This window comes from Canis lupus, chromosome 16 (assembly GCF_011100685.1).
Source record: "Canis lupus familiaris isolate Mischka breed German Shepherd chromosome 16, alternate assembly UU_Cfam_GSD_1.0, whole genome shotgun sequence".
Classification (NCBI taxonomy): Eukaryota; Metazoa; Chordata; class Mammalia; order Carnivora; family Canidae; genus Canis; species Canis lupus.
In genome coordinates, this window is record NC_049237.1 from 20,645,702 (window position 1) to 20,662,941 (window position 17,240).

The 17,240-nt window shown below is 54.1% G+C and overlaps 1 protein-coding gene across 2 annotated transcripts in view; it reads right to left on the bottom strand.

Moving 5' to 3' along the window:
* PTPRN2 (protein tyrosine phosphatase receptor type N2) overlaps positions 1–17,240 on the bottom strand; it is a 727,688-nt gene that overhangs the window by 6,587 nt on the left and 703,861 nt on the right. For both annotated transcript variants that reach the window (XM_038559842.1, XM_038559843.1), the window contains exons 21-22: positions 15,465–15,529; positions 2,062–2,135 (exon numbers count right to left, since the gene is read on the bottom strand). In XM_038559842.1, coding sequence (XP_038415770.1) covers positions 2,062–2,135; positions 15,465–15,529 — 139 coding nt within the window. The remainder of the gene's footprint in view (positions 1–2,061; positions 2,136–15,464; positions 15,530–17,240) is intronic.

Here is a 17,240-nt window from a genome sequence, read left to right on the forward strand (position 1 = left end):
GGTGACCAGACCCTGCCGTGCTGGACCCCACGGGGCCTCCGCCAACTGGTCCGTGTACAGGGTGGACCCTCCCTGAGCACAAGACCCAAAGGTTGTCACCGAGGCAGAGTCACCTGCTGAAGTCTGACAGCGGGACAGCAGAGAGACATGAGCAGTGCCAAGCTTCTCCTGCAGGACACTGCCCATTACCAAGAGGAATAACTGGGTGGATGCCCCCTGAGCCGAGCAATCCAAGGAGAGAAAACAGGGTCATGTGCGACCTTCTGGGATGTTCCTGCCCAACAGGAACAACTGGAATGATCACAAGAACGTCAGATAAACCCAAGCAGGGCAGTCTACCAACCCCAAGCCATGCCTGCCCAGCTCTCCAAGACCTCTTGAGGCCACAGAGCCGTCCCACTAGGGAGATGCATTGGGGGGCAGAACATGACCACGGAATGCATGGGGGGGCGGTCCTGTCCAGCAAGGGCTCACTGGGGACACGGGTGAGCTGGGACATGGCCGATGCCTGAGTCAGTAGCTCATACTGATGATGGCTTCCTGGCCTCCATCTCCTGTGGTGACGCTGGCAGGGGGAGCCTACTGAGGGCGTCTGCCAATGACGCGGATTATTTCTGCAAGTGCTTTGCAGGTCTAAAATAATTACAAAATTGCAAATTAAAAAACAAGCCCTAAGAAAACAAAGTGTATCACCATCAGATAAAGTCTTCACGCTAATCACATGTGATTCTCATAACAACCTGTGAGGGGGGGATGGGGCGGGCACATGGTGCTGGGGAAGGCCCCGGGAGCTATGGTTCCAGTTCAAAATGCGCAGCGTAGCCCTATGAGGTGCGTGGCTTCGATGTTCTCAGCAGAATGTGTGGATTCGGCTGTCTCCTCTCCCACCCAGCTCAGACCGGGTTATGCCTGATTTAGACAGAGGGGGGACTTGGGGGCCGCTGGTATGCTCCGGGGGGAACAGTGAGACCCCGGGGGCGGGATAACCAGGCCAAAGCCCATCCTCGGGCCCTGAGGCCAGCTCCTCTTTCCGGAGCGCTTGTTTAAGGCTTCAAGTCCCCTTAGGCAGGAAGTAGCAGTTCTGCGAGGGCTTCTGCTACTGACTTTGGTCTTCTGTGCAGGTGTTAGCAGCACCAGGCGTCAGGAGTACCCTGAGGAAGACAAGACTGGTATCTTATGGCTCAGCCCTTTCAGGGAACAGACGTGGACGCGGGATCTTCCGAACGCTGGAGGAACATCATGCCACCCTTGCTGCTAGCTCTGCGTAACCCAAAGCCACCCCGCAATCTTGTGTTTACTTTCGTTGCACATAAGTCCTTTGCATCAAGTATACAGACCAGCTACTTTGAGGCATTGGAGGCCCTGAGGACCCCGCAGGGACCTCTGATGACCACACAGCAGAGCTGTGGTTCCGAGGGCCAGAGGTGGGGGAGGCTGGCGGGATGACGAGTGAATCTAGAACATTCCACGACAAGGTGCTGGGGTTTATCGCTGACCTCTTTTTTTTTTTTTTTGATTTATTTATTTTAGAGAGAGAGAGAGAGAGCAAGAGAGCGAGCACATGTAGGGGGAGGAGGGGCAAAGGGAGAGAGAATTCCAAGCAGACCCTGCATTCAGCACAGAGCCCAGTGTGCCTCGATCCCACGACCCTGAGATGCTGACCTGAGCCAAGACCAGGAGTCAGACACTTACCCGACTGCACCATCCAGGTGCCCCGATCACCAACCTCTTTTTATAAAGATGTGATGCTCTCACCCCTCCCAGATCTGGTGGGGGGAAGGCTCCACAGGCTGAAGACTCTACTGTGTCTGTTTGTGCTGAAATGAGGGTGGTTGCTGGAACCACTGGTCTCCCTCCCAGGAGGGGCCCTTGTGTCCTGCCTGGGACCTGCGTGTGGGAGTCCCCTGTCCCCTTCTCTTGCCTTGCTCGGAAGCAACCTCAGAGAGATGCCCCTGACGCCCCCACGGCCCCTGAGGACTGGCTGCCCCTGGTGACCCCATAGTCCCTGAGGACTGGCCGCCCCTGACGGCCCCGCGGTCCCCGAGGACTGGTGGACAGTACCTTGGTCTGGACCATGCCTGGCCTCTGGTCTCTCAAGTGCTCCAGGGTCGCGGCGATATCAATTTCCTTAGCGCCTGCAACAGATAACACACAGATGGCAGTGAGCTCAGACACAAGGTGACCGCTCTAGTCTGTCCCACTCCTGTAGCCGGGCTCGCTTCGGGCTAAGAGGCCAAGTCGAGGTGACTACACTCCTCCCTCAGCAGGCCTGACAGGCAGCAGTTCCCACGTGCATCCATTCAGGAGCGCGGCCTGAGGTGTTTCTGTCAGGGGCTCATCTAGGTTACTGACCATGCTCATCACCATTAGAAGCTACAACTTAGTGTTCTTTTTTTTTTTTTTTTTTTGGTGGCGTTTTCTTTTTTTTCTTTTAAAGATTTTATTTATTTATTCATGAGAGACACAGAGCGAGAGAGAGAGAGGCAGAGACACAGACAAGGGAGAAGCAGGCTCCATGCAGGGAGCCCGATGCAGGACTCGATTCCAGGACTCCAGGATCATGCCCTGGGCTGAAGGCAGGCGCTAAACCACTGAGCCACCCAGGGATCCCCTTGTGGTGGCGTTTCCAAGAATGTTTTTGAAATAGGAAGCATATAAGCTTTAATTTTAACTGCACAGGATTTAAAAAAATTTTCGAGTCATGAGAAATTAGACTAATAAATGTTATATTACATTGGCCTTTAAAGACGAGGCATCCAATGAGGGTTTCAAACGCTAAGGAAAGGTAATGATGCCCTTGGATGCGTTCACTGACAGACCTTTCCCCACGGAGCATCGTCTCACAACAGGGGATCTGAGCTTCACAGAAATAATACTATTTGGGTTTGAAATTTTGACCTTTTCATTAATTCAACGTGTGTTGTTCTTCTATTTCTAGGAGACAGACAAAGAGTTGAGACACATCCACCAGTACGAAAATGCAAAATGTGGGAGTGAGTGGCTGCCTCCGAGGTAGACGAGAACCCACGTGCCACAGGAGGTGCCACGTTCTGCGCATCATCTCAACTCACAGCAGGGTGGAGCTGCCCCTGCTCCTGCTTGTCTAGGCAGGACGGTGTGTCCCTGGTCACCAGAGCAGGTGGCTGCCATCATCGGCAGCCAGGCTGCTCCAGGCGGAAGGGGCCCTGCTCATCTGCACAATCTGAGTGAGTGCATCGCTGCCTTGGCACAGAGCCAGGAGATTAATGTGAAGATTTCCAAGGTTGTCATAAGTTTGAAAGTCCTGTGGTTCAGTGGCGTATTCGGGTGGCGCCCGAGCTGCCAGTGATGTGTTCCGGGCGCAGCAGGTGAGACAGGTAGAGAGGGACAAAGGTGGGCAGGGGAGGTGGTGGGAGGAGACAAGGCTGAACCACACGTACCAGCACAAAGGGAACAGGTGTCTCTGGCAACGTGTCCCCCGGGGGAGGAGGGATGGCGGAATGGCCGCCTGCATCCGTGTCAATCCCTAGTCCCCGTCCTTGAGCAGACAGGATGGAGCGCCTGCCCCTCCTGAGGCTGTGGGGATGGTGCTCAGCCCCTCGTGAGCTCCCAGCCAATATGGTGGCCTTACAGGAACCTTCCAGGTAAGGAATGCACCCTATGGGCGCAGGAGCGTTACACATTTCCCCCGTGTTACATCAGGGCCTTCGCAGGGAGGAGGAGAAAGCTGTCCCTGGAGCAGCCAGATGGACCCTCAGGGAGCTGGGCAGGTGGGGTCCCCGGAGAAACTCATTCCAGGAAAAGACAGGACTCAAGTCCTGGGAAGCTGACAGCAAGGCCTCAACACATCTAATCTTGTTTTAAAGGGAGCCCACGTTTCCCCTGTTCTGTTCCGTTGCTCTGCGTGTTTTTGTGCCGACCACACTGTCTTGATGATCACAGCCGCTTCGTAATAGACCTCGGAGTCCGGTTCGTGATGCCTCCTGCTCGGCTGTTCGGGTCGGCTCTGGTCCTGTACGCACTTTAGGATCATTCCTGCCCTGTGAACGAAGCTGGTGGTAGCCGATAGGGATTGCGTTAAATGTGCAGGTTGCTTTGGGTAGTATGGACGTTTTAACGGTGTTTTGTCAAAAGCAGATGAACACAGGGGAAGGGGAAGAAAAAGGAGAGCGGGAAGAGAGTTGTGAGACAGAGAACACCCGGAGGGCGGCTGGAGGAGGTGGCTGGGCTGGGCTGCATGGGGAATGGGCACGCATGAGGCACCTGTCAGAGGAGCACTGGGACAAATCCCTGATTTCTGCCCCTGGAGCCAACACTGTTCTGTGTGGTCACTGAAATTTAAATAAGAAAAATAAAGTTCAATGATGGATTGAAAACAGTAAATAGAAATAAAGGGAACCTGTGCCCCTGAGACAGCCTGAAACAAAGGGTGAGTTTGCCCCACTGCCCAGTGGGCAGATGGGGATGAGGGGGTGCCGGGCCAGCGGGTCCAGGGGTCAGGGGGTGTGGGGTCCCCCACGGCGGCCAAGGACTGAGGCCCTGCTGCTTCCGGAGTAGGCCAGGCATCTGGGGCCACATGCACATTTCAGGGGCAACGGCGCACAGGACTTGGCCTCTTCCAGGAATGGGCTTGCAGTAGGAAGGTTAAAGCCTACATGGAGGGGGTGGGGAGACGGTTTGCAACACCCCACACTCGGTGCTGCCTCTCTCTAGCCAGTCTGGTCAGAAGCACCCTGGGGGCCATTGGGCAGAGGCCCCCGAGTGTGGGCTCTGTGGGACTGTCCCCCACCCGTGGGCTGGTGATGGGGCTCAGGTGCTCCTCTTCCCCGGCCTGAGGCTCCTTGCAGGGTCTCACGCGGTGCCACACCAGCTGTTAGAATTCTCAGCACCGGGCCTTTTGGTGGCTCGGTGGTTGAGCGTCTGCCTTTGGCTCAGGGCGTGACCCTGGGGTCCTGGGATTGAGTCCTGAATCGGGCTTCCTGCGTGGAGCCTGCTTCTCCCTCTGTGTCTCTGCCTCTCTCTGTGTGTAAGAGTATGAATAAATAAAATTAAAAAAAAAAAAAAAAGAATTCTCAGCACCCATAGCATGTCAGGAGCTCTCGGATTCCGAGATTGGGCTCTCCCGAGGGAGAATCTGCTCATTTACGGTCTACACTGGCTTCCAGGCATGCCCAAGGCTGCTCCCTCCTATGGCTGGAGTCGCAGATCCTGGAGCCGCTGGTGTGGGGTGGACCCTGGGGCAGCAGGCAGAGACCGAGGCCTAGTCCTTCAGGAAAGAAGTCTTGAGGGTTTAGTGTGGGATCCAGACTCTGATAAAACCTCTCTCATTTTAAGGCAGTTTAGGGCACTTTCTTTTAGTCCTTGAAGCTGTTTTTTTTTTTTTTTTTTTTAAAGGTTATTTGAGAGAGAGAGAGAGAAGAGAGAGAGCATGAGTAGGGGGTGGGCAGAGGCAGAGGGAGAAGGAGAAGCAGACTCTCCACTGAGCAGGGAGCCCGACATGAGGCTCCATCTCAGGACCCCAGGATCATGACCGGAGCCGAGGGCAGAGGCTCCACTGACTGAGCCCCCCGGTGCCCCTCCTTGGAGCTGTTAAAACCTCTTCCAGCAGCTCTTGTATCCTGAGGGCTGCTCTGTGTGCTGGGACCCTGTGGACCGTCCCTGCTGGAAGCCACAGGAGAGGGCTGGGGACACGCGCCCTCCCTCCTGGGTGGCCGCCCCAACCCGCCCCTTGGATGAAATGCTACGAGTAACGCCCTCTGGACCAGCACCTGAGAGGGGAAGGGTGGGAGAGGAGGGGACGTCTGACGGGCTGTCCCGGGACCAGGAGGGTAACGTCCAGCCAGCCAGGGCGGCTAGTGCAGAGCCAGAGTCAGACACTCAGGAAAGTCAAACCGACGCTTAGAAATGCCCAGAATTAGATTCTGGGAAGCGATGTTGTTGGCATGGATGGCTCACAGTCCCCTGCTTGCTAGGATTGTGATACTAAGTCAGTCAGCGGTCGGTTGTGAGTGGTGGGGACACTCCGGAACGGCGCCACAGGGTCCCCGGCCCATCCCTGCTCTGGTCTCAGGGCTACCTCTGACTCAGAGCCGTGGCCACAGTGGCGGGGGGGGGCTCAGAGCCACGGCCTGGGGGGGTGGGGGGGGCGGGGTGCCAACGGTGAAGCACTGGGCCCTCTTCTGACTCCTTGCAGCCTCAGGAAGAGATCAGATCCTTCACCCCTCAGGAGAGAGCCTGGAGGTAGTCAGGACAGCGCCAGACTGTTAGCACTTATGGGGTGTGTCCTTCCTAGGTCACCCCAGGGCACTGGGGGGAGGCCTTTAGAAAGAGTCGCTAATTCAGTGGGATAGAGCACTGTCCCCAGTACTGCAGCCCAGCCAGACAGTGCCCTTTCCCGTGAGAAGCCTCAGGATCCTACTGAGCACAGCATGCGAGCTGCCACTGCCCAACAACCCAGACAGCTGTGCTGGGGACTCCCTGCCACAAGGACGGGACACGCCCTGGCTGTGTGGGGAGGAAGTGAGCAGGAGCTCCGAGAAGGGCCGGGCGCAGGCAGCCTCCCTGGGGCTGCTGGGGTCTCCAGGGAGAGGCTCCTGGCCAGGGGCAGACACCCAGGCCCCGCAGAGGGCAGGCTGCGGTGCCAGCGGGCATGTGTGCAGGCTCTGTAGGTGCCCGTGGGGCCGGCAGGACAGACAGGTGGTGATGCCTGCAGGGACGGGGGGGGGGGGGACAGGTGGATTGGCTGCTGGTGCCCATGGTCCCCAGAAGGGCTGGGCCTAAACACCAACTGAGTGAGGGTAGGCTGAGCTGGTCTGTGCTTTCTCACGTGCCCCCATGGACTGGCCGGCCTGGGCAGGAGACTGCGGGCGACCCCAGGAGCAGACCTGACCCAGGAGGGCTGGGGGAGCGGGCCCTGCATCTACCCGCTGGCAGGTCTGTGTCCTGAGCTGTCCACCCAGCCCCGCGTTGCTCGTCCATGCTGCCCGGCCCCTGGGCCAGAGACCATTTAGAAGCCACTGTAGGATCTTGGGAGTACCCGGCCCGTGGTGTCTCGTTCTCTCCCCTGCCCAGTCTGGCCAGGTCCCAGCTCCATGGCCGCCTCTGACCCTGTCTGACCCATATGCGGGCAGCTTGGTGTGGGAAGCGCCGAACATGTGGTGACAGCAGATGACGGAAGACTGCACACCCCAGCTCTCCTGTCCAGACCCTGCACTGTTGCTTCCCTGGTGGCTCCAGACTGACCCAGGTTGGGTGTCCTTTCACCCCGGGCCCTGTGCAGGCTCCTCGGGCCCCTCCCCTGCTCCCGCGTTCACGACCACTCCTGCTGCCTGAGTTTCTGCAGTGCTGACTCTGGGGCTCTGGCTGCCCTCTAGTGCCTCGACCTCGGCTCTGCCATTTGCAGAAAGACCAGGGATCTATGTTGACCTGGTCGGCGGGGGGCCCTCTGGCTCATCACCAAACGTCTGAGCTCTGTTGCCTCAGTTTACAAGGTGTTGGAACACAGGAGCCTCATGTCCCATTCTGCTCCAAAGACAGGAGTCCACAGCCCTATTCAAGGCTCTGCCCCGGGTGGGGAGTGAGGTACCTCCCAGGGCCCTGCAACCCAGGTGAGGGTACTCCTGGTGCTCACGGCCCTGCAGACCGCAGTTTGGGGCTCTGTCTGTTTCTCCCCATAGGGGAGAACCTCAGGGAGGATGACAGGGTTGTCCTGCCTTGTTCACCATCCCTTCCCTGACACCAACCCTGGCAAGGTGTTCAATAAATGCCAGGCTGAAACAACACTTCTGTGGCTTTGCCACAAGAGGGTCACCGTGGCATGGCGACCGTGGCCATGAGGCAGAGCAGGATCCATGAGAGGAGAAAGAAGCTGGGGAGCCATGGAGCAGTATGTGCAAAGGCCCCGAGCTCCACAGTCAGAGGCCGCAGTGGTGAGATGCAAGAGTCAGCAAGGCTTCTGAGGGCTTGCTCTTTCAGACGCCAAGTAGATGCCGTGTGGATGCTGTGTGGAGAACAGATGAGGTCAGAACCCAGCTGGGGGATGAGTCCAGAGGCTGCTGCTGTGGGGCTGGAGAAAATGGGGTGGCGGGTACCTGGGGATGCCCACCTTCAGCGCAGTTCCCTAGAGCCCCATGGCCCCGTGAGGCTCCCTGCGACGACAGAGGTGCTATGTCACCCTCTGTGGCAGCCATGAGTCATGTGTGGCATTGGGCGCGAGATGTGTGGCCAGCACGATGGAGGTACCGATTCCCAAACTTTAATTCACTTGAGTAGACACGTGGGGTTCGTGGCTACGTACTGCGCAGTGCATCTCTGGAGGAGCAGCAGCTTTCAAGAAGCTGAAGGAGCCATGAACTATATTAGTTAGGAAAGGTATTTGATAGCTCACAGCACGATTACACACTTGACAGTCACTGAAGGAGCAGACCTTAAAGTTCTCACCACAAAACAGAATCACAACCATGAGGCAGACGAGGTGCTAACTAGCCTTACTTTGGCCATCGTTTCATAACACACATATTTGTCGATTCACCACGTGGTGTACCTTAAATTTATACAGTGTTTTACTCCAAGTATATCTCACTAAAGCTGGGAAAAGCTTAAAAGCTTTTTAAAAAAAGTCATCTTGATATCATTACTTATAAGAGTGAGCCATGGTGTACGGGCAGGATACTCAGCTAATCTGTTTAATCTTTCTGCTTGGTCATCTCTCTTGGTTCCCAAAGCTAATATTCCACCTTCTACCTTTAACTGATATATTTTTTTAAAGATTTATTTACTTATTTGAGAGAGAGAGAGAGAGAAGGGGGAGGGAAAGAGGGAGAGGGAGAGAGAACCCCAAGGAGATTCCCTACTGAAGGTGGAGCCCAATGTGGGGCTTGATCCTGTGACCCTGAGATCATGACCTTAGCTGAAATCAAGAGTCAGAGGTTTAGCCAACTGAGCCCCCCAGATGCCCCTATTTTGACCTGCTATTAAAAGTTAACATCTCTTATGAGAAAATGTGGGGGGAAATTTTCTTTTCTTTTTCTTCTTTTGCTGCGACAGACCGACACGAACATGGCGGGAGGGAGGGAGGGCGGGAGGGAAGGAGGCGGGATGAGGTAAGGGCAGGGAGGGAGGGAGTGGCAGGGAGGAGGGCGGGAGGAGTCGGAGGAGGGCGTGCATGCGCAGGTCGTGGGATTGCATGGGAGGGAGGGGGTAGCGGGGCGGGGATGAGGGGTGGCCGAGGGAGGGAGGCGGGGAGGGAGGAGAGGGGAGAGAGGGCAGAGGGAGAGGATATGAGCGTAGAGGTTACGTGAGATCTTCTATTCTCTCTTTCTCTTATCTATGCTCTTCTATTCTCTTCTCTCTCTTCTCTCTCTTCTCTTCTTCTCTTTCTTTCCCTCCCTCCCTCCCTCCCTTCCTTCTTTTAAAGTAACAGCTACCCTAACAGGTATAAGATGATAGCTCATTGTGGGTTTGATCCACGTTTCCTACACCAGACAATTTGCTGTGGGCTTTACAAATGGGGTGGGTCTGTTGGTTGGCAGGGAAGAGGCAACAGTACAGCGTGGCTATCAAGGACACAGGCTGTGAAGTCACATCCCAGGGAGGTCACCTGATGCTGTGTGACATTGGGGGAGGTCAGCCCACTTGTCTGCACCTGAGAAATGCTAATCCAAGTGTTAGAGCGCACAGAGCCATTGTACATCACCACCTTAAATGTAAATGCATAAGAAACAAAGTTGGGGACAGGTTTTAAAAAATTACTCTCATGTGCATTTTCCGTGTTGGTCACAAAGTGCTCTAGGGAAAACATCGCTAATCAAGCTAAATAAATAAAAGTTGTACATGCTCATATACAAAGGTCTAAAGTGATGCACACTACAGACTCAAGACTCATCCCGTCTGCAGATGAAGGCGAGGAGGTGAGAAAACTTGCCCTTTTTTGCTTTATATGTTTCGGTGATACTTTGACAGGCATGTGAATGTCACTGCTTTTATTTATTCCTGTGTTTATTTTGAATGTAAAACTATTTATTGACCCCCTGTGGGCCAGTATTTACAATAAACAATATACAGTTTGATACCATTCTGACTACAATGTTATTGTTTTTCCTGGTTTCTGCTGAACCAGTAGCTCAAATACTGAGAAGACAGCTCGCATATCAGGAATGAGTTGGGGCCATGAAAAAACATGGAGGTCAAGAACGTGGGTTCTAGAAGTCTGTCTGCCCATTTATTCCAGCAGGTGAAACTGCCAACGTTTCTAACCATCTGATTATGGTTGGGTTTCCATGTGCAACTCCTTGGGCGGTCCACGAATTGTGACTTTGTTGTCAACGCAGCACAGGGACTTTCAGCTTCTTGGGAAGGAATGGTTCACCAGAAGGAGGCTTTCAATGTCCATGTAACCAAGTTTGCTCACCTAATTAAAATACACCAGGACTTGTCTGGGTTTGTCCTTCAGGTGGGGAGGTTGTTGGTGGTGATAAAATGCTCCTTTAAGGGATCTTACAAATAAACTTGCACTTATATGACTGTAAATATGGATATGGGTTGACATGGCTGCTTTTAAATTGTTTGATTTAAACTGTTTACATTATATTTAAATTGGTTAATTACAAAATTTGAAAGGTTAATTTCAAATTTCAGGAAAAATTTCAGTTTCAGGAAAAATTTTAGTTTAACTGATTTTTTTTCTTTTAATTTTTAAAAATATGTATTTATTCATGAGAGACATAGAGAGAGGCAGAGGAGAAAACAGGCAGAAGGAGAAACAGGCTCCCTGTGGGGAGCCCAACGTGGGACTCCATCCCAGGACCCCAGTATCATGCCCTGAGCCAAAGGCAGACGCTCAATTGCTGAGCCACCCAGGTGCCCCTAAATGATTTATTTCTTAAGTCGCCGAAAATGATGGCATCCCAGAAACAACATGGGCTTGTCCCTGGTTATAAAATTCTTCTCATTCACTACATGTTGTCCCAGCACTTTTTCCACCACAAATTCTTCAGGCTCTGCTGCTTCTACTTTTTCACTCTTTCCACTCTATTTCTTTCCCATCTTTTGTAATGGAGTTTTGCTGGAGGCCGTTTTTTATGGACTTGAGCTATTAGTCACCGCCTCCAGGCTGTCCTGGGTCTGCAGTGTCTCCTTATTTGTGTTTTTAAATTTTATTGTGTTTTAAATTTTAATTCCAGCATCGTTAACATACAGTGTTACATTAGTTTCAGGTGGACAGTATAGTGATCCACGTGGGGAAAATCTTCATGACACTGACTTTGGCAAAAGATTTCCTGGATAGGACACTAAATGCACAGGCAACGACAGGAAAAATAGACAAATGGGACTTTATAAAAACTAGACGCTTTCGTGCACCAAGGACATCATTAGGAGAATGAAAATATTTTCTCCCACAGAATTTCCCTGTTCTATGGGAGGAAATATTTGCAAATCACATATCTGTAAGGGATTAATATTCAGAATATATAAAGAACCTCTATAGCTCAGTAACAACAAAAAGCAAACAGTCCAATTAAAAAATGGGGAAACAACTTGGAAAAAAAAGGGAGAAATGAGTTGAATAGACATTTCTTCAAAGAAAATATCCAAATAGCCAACAAACATGAAACGATGCTCAGCATCACACTCATTAGGAAAATGCAAATCAAAAACACAACAAGACACCACTTCACACACATTAGGATGGCTACTTCCAAAACAAGAAAATAGTAAATGTTGGAAAAGACGCAGAGCAATTAGAGCCCTTGTATGTTGTTGTTGCTGGGGATGTAAAATGGTGCAGCCGCTGGTGAAAACGGTGTGGCACATCCTCAAAAAGTTAACCATACAATTGGCACGTGATTTGGCAAGTCCACGCTGGGCCTGTACCCAGAAGAGGTGGAAGCTGAGGCTCCAAGGGTACTTGTGCGTCCACGTGGCAACATCACACATGATAGCTGCAGGTTGGAAGCAACCTGAGTGTCCGTCAGGGGGTGATGGGTAAAGGAATTCCACACGACAGACTATGATCTGGCCTTGAAAAGGAAGGAAGTCCTGCCACTGGCGACCTGGTGAGCCTGAGGACATGATGCTAAGCAAGCCAATCCCGCCCCAAAAGGGATGTGATGGCACTCGTGACGTCCCAGCACCAGGAATTTTCAGCACAGCGGGCAGGAGGGAGACTATACATCCCCTCACATGAGCAGCTGTTGACTGAAGTGCCCCATGTGACACAGAACAGGACAGCAGGTCGGGCTGCTGAGGCCTACTGGGGTGCTAGACACATGGCTGCCTGGGCATGCACACCTGCCCACGTTCCCACGGCGTGGTCACAGCATGGCACATCTGTGTGCACCGGCGGGGCAGGTGATGCCTGTACTGTGAGGCCCCCAGGCCCAAGGCCCTTGACAGACAAAGGAACAGGCCTCTGTGAGCACATTCGGGGCCTTCCTGAACACCACCCAAGGCGGGAGGCCACGAGTGCCTCAGGCTGCGAGTGCCTCAGTGCTGCACAGCTGAGGCTCGGGGGCGGGTTTCTGTAGTGGCCCCCTTGAGAGTGACATGGCCAACTAGCTGCCGCCGCCTCACTGTGAACCAGCACACACGACTTCCCACTCACTACCATTCCTTTAAAAAATTGCGACGAAAATTAAAAAAAAAACCTGGCCGAGGAGATGTCACGGACACAGATTTCCAAGGCACAACTCTGGAAAACGTCTTGGCTGCAGAAGCATCACGGCTACACTTGAGCCACGTTCTCCCATGAGAGAGGAGCATACGAGCACACTCCCGGAAACGGCGCCCATGAAAATATCAACTGCGAGTGAGAAATGCACTCATGGCAACGGAAGAAATGCGCAGGAGGGTTTTATGGATTGGGCAGAGAGCATGAGCCCGTGGGCTTTGATTTCCGACTGCATTGTTGTCTGCTTGCTAATAAACTAGACAGCGGAGAAAGAGCCCGGATTACGCCTCGCTCACTCTCAGAGGCCTCTAAATAGGATGCAGGCCTTAATCCCCAAGAGCCTGTGTGAATGAGTGGGGTTTGCGTCTGTGGCAGCAGCTGGCCCAGCGAGCGATCTCGGCTTTCGGGGCAGGGCTGGAGGCTCGGCGGCTGTGCAGTCCGTGCAGGAGAGCTTTGGAAAGGCATTCTTTGGTCCTCATGCAATTCATTCCTTCTAAGAAAAGGAAATGGGAAGAAAGGTTTCGAGCCCAGACTTTGGGCCTTTGATCATTTGATGAACGAGGGGTCTGCGGCGCCAGAACAAAACCCTGGGCAGTGGCGCAGTGTGGCGGCCTGGGAAAGACCCACCTCAGCCGGCGAGGGGCCGCCTGCCCTTTGATCTCTCCTGAGACCGGCCTAGGCCCTAGGTCAGAGGATTTCACACTGCACACCCCCCGGGCAGAGGGGAGCAGGTCAAGAACAGGATGGGGGTGACCCATCTCAGCTACAGCCTGGAGCCTGCCTTCTGGGGCTGGTTCCACACGGCTGCGCTCCATTGTTGGACGCTGCCCACACCCGAAGTGGAATCTGACATTCCATGTGACAGTGGAGCCAGTCAATGGCAGGCTAGGGCTCGGACAATGAAGTCAGCCCCGCCCCCAGCTAGCTCTTCGGGCCAGAACATTCTTCTGCACGGCTGCTTCTTGTGAAGCCGGCCTGCACCTCTGAAAATCCAGGACACCAAAGTGACCCCCACAGAACTGAGAAAGCAGCGGTGTCCACCCCGCTGCCAGCGGGGGAGCCGGTTCCATTCTGATGCAAATGCGTACCCGGGGTTTATTGTGTCACATTGCTGGTCATCAACACAGGGGTCGTCTTAAACACGAATGGCGGTCTGTGTCCTTCGGAAGGAATTTTGGTTTAACAGAAGGGAAAGATTACATGTGCAACAAGCAGAAGGGCCGGCAGGTATAGGGGGAGAAATATAAATTCCTGTGAGAGCTCTAAACTCCCAATAATTGGAAATTTGCCAAGGAAAAGATGCCATTTGACACAGACACAGAGGTATTAAATGGACAGGAAACTTGTAATTAAAAAGGTCAGGGTTGTGTTATGATCTAAAACCAAAGTACGTCACTGAAAACAGTTATCAGATCATTCATCTTTCTGCTTTGGTTTCTTTGTTTGCGTGTTGCCAGCACTCAGCTAATTTAGGGTGCTTAAAATAAGATTTGATGGTGCAGAGCCAATGTCTTGCTGTCCCCAGCGGCCAGCCTGGGCGGCTGCACACACAAAGCAGGGTGTGGGCTGCACAGCTGGTCTGGTCCTCGTCCTCCAGTGGCTGCTTGGGTGGCGTTAGGTAGGTCAAGGGTGCTGGTCCTCACGCATAAAGTGGTGGGCTACGCTTGTATCTTAAAGCATGCAAATAAATCCTCAGTCTAGAGATGTGTCCTACTTTTCTCCTTCTTTTTAACCAGAAAAGGCAGTAAGGAAAATGCTTGAGAGTCGCCAACAGCTGTGCGAAAATGTACTGAATCTCATTTCTATAATCAGCATCTGCTTCTGGGCACAGGATGAAGGATGGGTATTCTGGAAGGCAGGGGCCTGTCTGTGAGGACGTGCAGTGGCGTGTGTTTGTATGTGTGTGTGTGTGTACGTGCATGTGTAGGTGGAGAGAACGTCATGTTTGTGGGTGAGAGAGATGGAAGGCGTGCCTACCTCGGCTGGATGTCCGTACAAGTCCCATGGGATGCTGACGTGCACTGGGGAGAAGCAGTTTTCTCGGAGAGGCTTAGAAGTGCTGTGGGATTCCTTGGTTGCCATGGTAATTCGCGTGTGACTGTCCAAAATATGAGTTTTTCCCCAAATGTGACCGTGGAGCATGCTTCCTGTCTCTAAAGAGACACCTCACAGCTTTGGTCCAGGGACCACAATTGGGAGGCTGGATTAACCCAGCATCCACACCTCCACGGAAGCAGAAGGGCCAGAGGGTGAGACTCTGCCCCAGGAGAAGCTCCCAGGCCAGCCCTGTGTGCACTGCTGCTGGACGTGCACCCTGTCTTCTCATTAGGATGTGTCCATGCAAGTGCCAGAGTGCCGTGAGCAGCAGGGAAGGCCCATTTGTGCAGAGGCTGCGTAGGTGCAAGTGTGCTTTACCAGGCTGTTCAGGGCTTTACCAGGCCATTCAGGGAGATAAGGCCGTGCCAGGTGTGCAGACACAGCCTTAGTAACAGGGAAGGCTCCTATCAAACGCCTGATGCCACAGCACCCAAAGATCCGAAGGCCGTCTTCGCCTTGACTGCGATGTGAGCCCTATGGATGCAGCGGGGACTCAGCTAGCACCTACCGTGCGCTTGGCCCAAGCGCCACACGGGCAGCAGAAGAGCCTCGGAAATACCCTGCTCACTGCAAATAGTGCTCACGTGACCCAGGAAGGGGACAACAGTGGGCTAATTTCCTCCAAGGCCCAGAGGATCGCCGCCCCCCCCCCCCCCCCGGGTTGCCACAGCAACGCCGTCCCAGCTCAGCTGCAACAAAGCAGTCACGCTCTGCCCCTCACCTTTGGCCATCTTGTTGAGAACCATGTCGATCAGGACGTATGTGCCACTCCTGCCTGCGCCATCACTGCCAACGGAAGAGGAGAGGTGAGAACACCATCCACCACACGAACCCTATGCCCACCAAAGCCGGCGACAGTATGTGGCCCTCTGTGTTTAAGTGGGGCTCATGAGGGGAGAGGAAGGTGTAGTTTTGAGAGAAAGAGAGTGTGGGGTGAGGAAGGATCACAGGATGGGAGGGGGAGGGAAGGAGGAGGGGGAGGAGGAGGGGAGGGAGAAGAGGAAGGGGAGGAGAGGGAGAGGAGGAGGGGTCGCAGCAGCAGCAGCAGCAGTGTGGATTAGCTATGGTGACCATGTCGATTTGCTCTGGTCTCCAGTTCTCTCCCTCTTTGGTAAATTTCATCAGAATAAAGAAAGGATGAGTCTGGCTATGTCTGTGTCCAGGCTTCGCGTTGGTGGGGTATGAGGTCATCGCAGCTGTGACTGCGGGGTCCCTGGGCAGAGGGCAGGGAGCCTCCTTTCTGGGAAGGCTATGTTTAGTGAGGCGTGTGAGAGCATGTGGCCTGTGTGAGAGCATGCCCTGTGAGAGCATGCCCCGTGGGGGAGTGTGTCCCGTGGGGGAGTGTGCCCTGTGGGGGAGTGTGCCCTGTGGGGGAGTGTGCCCCGTGGGAGAGTGTGCCCTGTGGGGGAGTGTGCCCTGTGGAGGAGCATGCCCCATGTGAGAACATGTCCCGTGGGAGTGTGCCTGCCACCAGGCTGTGAGTCGCTGGGAGCTGGGGACACAATTGGTGCAGCTCCTGGGCTGGAGGGGCTCCATGTCAGGGTGGAGAAGGACATGAGCAGCACCCGGACACTGGGCAGAGGCTCACAGGCTTTACAGGGCCCTTGGAGCAGTGGCTGTAGGAGCTCCCGGGACAGGCCCAACCTGTAGGTCCCTGTGCATAGCCCGCTTGCCACCCTGTCCCCGCCACCCGCCTCTATGGCCGCTGTGATGCCAACCCACACCCAGCGACCGCCATGGCCACAGGGACACCTGTGCCCTGGGCTGGGTCCTCCACTCTCCCAGGGCCCGCAGCCTGCTTGGGTCCTTGGCACAGACCATGCAAGAGCACAGACAAATGCCCCAGCACACGGACACACACACACGGACACACAGAGATACACACAGGGATACGGCACATGGACACACATACACAGACACACACAGACACATGGACACACACACGGACACACGCCACATACCCCAGCACACGGACTCCCACATGGACACATATGGGCACACACCACATGCCCCAGCACATGGACACACACACACGGACACAGGCAGGGACATGACACACACACCATTGCACACGGACACACACAGACACACAAAGAGACATGCCACATGACCCAGCACATGGACATACACACAGACACACACAAATGGACACACATGGACACACACCCAGCAGACACACACATGGACACACACTGACAGACATATGGACACACACCCAACAGACACACAGTTACACCCCCACACATACTCACATACACACCTGATAGATACACACACCTGCAGTTACAGACACCGACACACACACACCCTCCACAGATATAGTTCCATGCCGCACACCCTGACGCACAGGCCCTGGTGTCTGATCCTTGGAGACAGATTTCCTTTCTATCTCAGCAGGAAGGAACATCTGCACAGCTGTCCCACAGCACAGAGTGTGGCTCTCTACCCAAGCACAGTGGGCGTGAAGCGTGGTGGGGGTGATCCCCGGGGGAAGGGG